We start from the raw sequence: 4802 nt of genomic DNA, 5'->3' as shown, positions 1-4802 counted from the left end.
CGGGGAGGTGAGCAGAGTCTTCACCTCACGTGGCACAAGGATATACGTCCTAGTAGGCGAGCTGTGTGTTGGGATGTTTCCAGTGGTGATTCACAAGCACCCATCATCCTGTATAACTGTCATGGTATGGGTGGCAACCAGCTTTGGAAATATGACCCAGTGAGTATGAAAACCACTTTTTTTCTTTTTTTTTTATTCTTCAGTAAAAAAAATTGCACAAGATGGTTCCTTTGTTTTCCCAGATAGAACAACTTAAGAATTCCAAGAAAGCTTTCATAATTTTTATCTACATATGCATCAAATAACAGTATAGCATTTACTGTGGATTAGACAGTTAGCTAATCCTCATTAAAGAAAGGTTGTCAGCATAAGGTAGTACCAATGGGCTTTTTGCTGAATATATAGTGTGGCATACCAGATTTTTTTATGCATAGTATGCTCTCATAGTTTTTCATCATAATGTACTGGAATCATATAATGTTGATGGAGTAAACATTTTTGTATGGCTGTTATTAATTATTTATACTTATTGATTTATTTATTTATTTTAGGAAAAGAAGTGGCTGGTGCATGGAGGGAACCCACGTTGCTTGGATAGTAACCCAGGAAACAAGGAGATATTTGTGTCTGCCTGTGATCCACAAAAAGAAACACAGAGATGGAGGTTTGAACATTTTGATGCTGGACGTCTGGCAAACTGGGAGAAGGCAGGCCCAGAATTATAATAAATTTAGATAGTTAAAGGTACTAAATAGTTGCTGTTCAGTTGCTCATGCACTGGGGCAGTATTACCAAGCATAAATGTTTCACAGATAGTGAAGAGTGTTAGGTTAACTTCCATTGAAAGCTAAGGAAGTGTAGCTAATCTTAATATTTATTGGAAAGTTAATTGTATAGTAAATTGGCAATATTTTTGTCTGAGCTTATACAGGGACAGAGCCTAGTAAAAGTAGTGACTATGCAACACATTGTAGTACAGTATATTGTTGTTTTAGCAAAATATTGAGTAGATGTGCTTTCAGAATCTATCTATCTATCTATTGCAAGATCCATAATCCCGTAAGGGGTGGCCTCAAACAAATTGCCTCAGAATCCAGTAGCATTTTTTTATGAGTTGGTATTTATATATTATAACAGTTTCAGGTCAGATTTGGTGCTCAGTTGTAGTTGCACAACAAGCCAAAATCTGCACAGCTCTTTAATTTCTGCCTGACATGATATCATCTGTTGCAAGAATGAAAGATGTATATTTATTTATTAATTTTCTTATACTGGCACAGGCATGCAATGAACCACTCCTGCATTGCCCGAAAGCTAGTAAAACCATCTTCATTTACTATTATTCAGTCTCTCAGCTGTTGCATATAATGCCATACACCAAACCATATCCTCCCATTTCATTCCAGTGTGCTCTGTTTCATACATTCCTCTTGCCCATCATTCATGATATAATCATACCAAGCCATTATAAATATCATACAGCTGATTTTCCTTATTTATTTGTTCCTCCTTGAGCATCTTGTTGTTAGAAGTGTTGAAAGAACTGAAGGTAAATACTTTAGATTGCTCCATCAGAGTGTAAGAAAACCATCAGTGTACTCTTGAACCAAACACAAAAACATATGTGATATATGTTTATTGACTCCTGAGGGTAGACTCGTTATTGTAATGTTGCCCGTGGTTGTTTTGCAAAATTAGACTAAAATTCATGTCCCAAAAAGACGGAAGAAGGCACTGGGATTCCTAACCTGTTGTGTTTGTAATAGTGATATTAGATTTTCAATTGATGATAGCCAATAAGTTCAGCATAACAAAAGCTGATGTAATATTGTTAGTGTTTGAAGTGTCTCATTAACATTATCACTTGTCATATATTAGAGGGTAAAGAACTACAGTTGTTTCTTAAATGTAAGATAAAAGTAGGTATCAGTGAGTTTCACTATTAATGAATTAAAAGAGCTTTAATGCCGTTAGGTTCTCTCCAGAGCTGAGTTGTGTTTTCAGGTGGTAACTAGAATGAAAATGAATTTTTGAATTCATAATTAAGGATTGTTGGCATTTGTTTCAGTATCTAGCATATGCTGGAAGCTGTATAATTTTCTAGTGGTAGCCCAAGTACAGTTAAAAAAGTCATCATTTTATTGAAAGAGTGGATCCGTGAGTCACAGAACATAGAGAGTTTTATAATCCGACTTATGGAAGCATATTGGAGACTTCATAAATTATATGATTAAAAGTGTATCTCGCCATCCACTTATTCAGTGTAGTGCTGCTCTCGGGTGCCTGCCCTTTCCTCCCTTCCTTCCTTCTTTCCATCCTTCCTCTTTTGTCTTTCCTTCCTTCATTCTTTCCTCTTTTTTCTTTCTGTGAGTGACTCTACACTGAGTGACAAGCCAAATGGTTTCCTGTACACCAGGAAACCATTTACAGTACATCCCCCTAGTACGCACCTATATGGGTGGCAGAGGATGTTGCATACTAGGAATTTGCGTACTGTGAATGCATAAACTTATGGGAAAAATTACATATGGGTGGCACCCTCCTTCATGGGCAACCCTTGAGATGCCTTTCAGACCTAAGTATTGCACTATACAGGGACTCTATCTAAGACATATTACCTAAGGTAAAGTAAACCAACAAGATTATGGCTTTACTAGGTATATCAACAAGGATATGGTTTAACTAAACCAACAAGAATATGGCTGCTCACCTTTACCCGTTATCGCTTCTTGGGGGGGCAATGTCGCGCACTTGGGGTAACCCCGGATTTGGGCCACTCTTTGCTGCCCGTCTCGCTTACAAGGAGTTCAGTTCGCGTACTAATAAAAAATACGCTAAAAAAAAAGTAAAAATCGGTCATTGCATACAAGGGGATTGCATACTTGGAACTCGCATACTGTGGGGATGTACTGTACTGTGCTGGGTGGTAACCATATAACTAAATTATGGCACCTGGTTGGTTTAGTGGGGAATTAAGATGCTCCAAGTGGATTCAGCTGGTGCAGGTTTATATCCAAGGGGTGGTTGGGGTTTGCTGCTCACATAGTGCCACTCAGGGATGATTTAGGCTGGTCACTCGCATCCTAAATGTTAGGACCAACTTGCCTAGCCCTGGACTCTTATGCTTCTTATTGGGCAACACAGGATTAGGTGATGTATGTCTGTATGTATTATTTTTCTTTCACATGACAACTTTTTTTTCACCATAAGGGAGATAGCATGTAGTGAAGGAGGCAGTGAATGGTGTCTCTGACCTCCTTAATTCAGAAAGTCTGTCCTAAGGGGAATAGAAGCGTCTGAAGAGTGGAAGAGCCAGACAAAAATACATTATAATATGGACAGGATTAATCATATCACAGTCTACTTCCTAGTTAACCATGTTGCCATTTACTACTTAGTTGTACTGTATATACTTAGAATGCAGAATATGTTATAATTTTGGTGACAACTAAATATATAGGCAAGTGCAACATATTTGATGTTTTCAGCACAAAATCAATACAGTTTATAGGATATGCTGAACTCAGAGCTCTCCTAGTTACTTGAGTACTTCAGGTAACTACAGACTAATTACCTTTGTATGCCATTTGTGCTCAGTTGAAGAAATATCCCAGTAGAAGTGGCCAGAAAGCCAGTGTAGAAAATTTCCGTTATAAGTTGCCTTTTTAAATTTGCTTTTCCTTGCAAGTTTACCATATATTATAGGAAAGTGCATATCAAACTTCCACTGCTGTTTGCAAAGCTAATTTGCCTATTCCTCCAATTTACAGTTCCTGATGTGTAGAAGAAGCTGGGAAAAGTTGGGATAGTTTTTAGCACATCTGTGACTTATAACAAGGACTGTACCTTAACACATTGTATTACCATTTACTTGGTTGTGCGTTTGTTGTGATTACTGAATGTGTACACTATAGTGCCACAAAGTTATGGCCAGTTTAAAAATGTATTAGGTAATTGGGTTATAGTAAAACCTTTTAAGTTGACATTTGACATAGCTATTGTAAATTTAATTAAGTTGGAATGGATATGCTCTTGGAATTTTAAGTAATTGGAATTGCCAAAGTCCTGTATGTTGTAGTCTACTAAGGTTTTGCTGTATGTGTCTGAAGAGATCATGCATTATGATCAATCAAATTCCTTCTCTCCTGCCCTCTGCATGTGAAGATACAGCAAGTTGTAAACTTTTTCTTATAAGACTTCATAGCTGTTAGTATCTTCACATCAGTAACTTTTGGGTCATCTGTGCCAAGCTGTCCAAATATGCATTTTTTAAAATTAATTTATTTATTTTAACAACAGAAAACACTTAAATACAGAAGAATATTTTCAGTATGCAGTGATAAGAAAGATGTTGGTACTGTATTTCCATCATATCAGATAATAATTGTACCCGTATTTTCATTTCCCGACAGTCTCCATATTTCTTTGTTCCTATTTATATCCTCCTTCAGTGATAAATAAATACACTGTAATATAACCATCTCTTTTGGCTAGTACTCATCAAACTAGAAGTCTTAAGTTGTGTTTGGCCGATGTGACATTATAGTCTTAAGAGATCTCTCAGGTTTATGATACCGTATGCTACATAGTAGAAAATATGCAGATTGCTTGCATATTGATCTAACAACCCTGAATTGCTTGTAGGTGCTACTGGATATAGATGAAGTTTAGATAATCAGACTGTTAGTCTCATACAGGTAGAATGTAACATAGTAGTTTCCACATAATCTTGTAAGTAAAATATTTGGGAAACATTTAGTGAATATCACAGCGAACATTGATAAGAAGATCCTTATGCAACT

At 36.7% G+C, this 4802-nt stretch overlaps 1 protein-coding gene across 1 annotated transcript in view; it reads left to right on the top strand.

The window, feature by feature from the left end:
* LOC145406874 (putative polypeptide N-acetylgalactosaminyltransferase 10) overlaps positions 1-883 on the top strand; it is a 12901-nt gene extending 12018 nt beyond the window's left edge. Inside the window, exons 10-11 of the mRNA XM_080277989.1 lie at positions 1-159; positions 552-883. The exon at positions 1-159 is cut by the window's left edge and continues 84 nt beyond it. Coding sequence (XP_080134115.1) covers positions 1-159; positions 552-725 — 333 coding nt within the window. The 3' untranslated portion in view covers positions 726-883. The remainder of the gene's footprint in view (positions 160-551) is intronic.
* The last annotated feature ends 3919 nt before the right edge of the window (positions 884-4802 follow it).

This window comes from Coenobita brevimanus, chromosome 71 (genome assembly GCF_032717465.1).
Source record: "Coenobita brevimanus isolate Jiangsu-jjx chromosome 71, ASM3271746v2, whole genome shotgun sequence".
NCBI lineage: Eukaryota > Metazoa > Arthropoda > Malacostraca > Decapoda > Coenobitidae > Coenobita > Coenobita brevimanus.
This window is presented reverse-complemented; position numbering and strand designations above follow the sequence as displayed.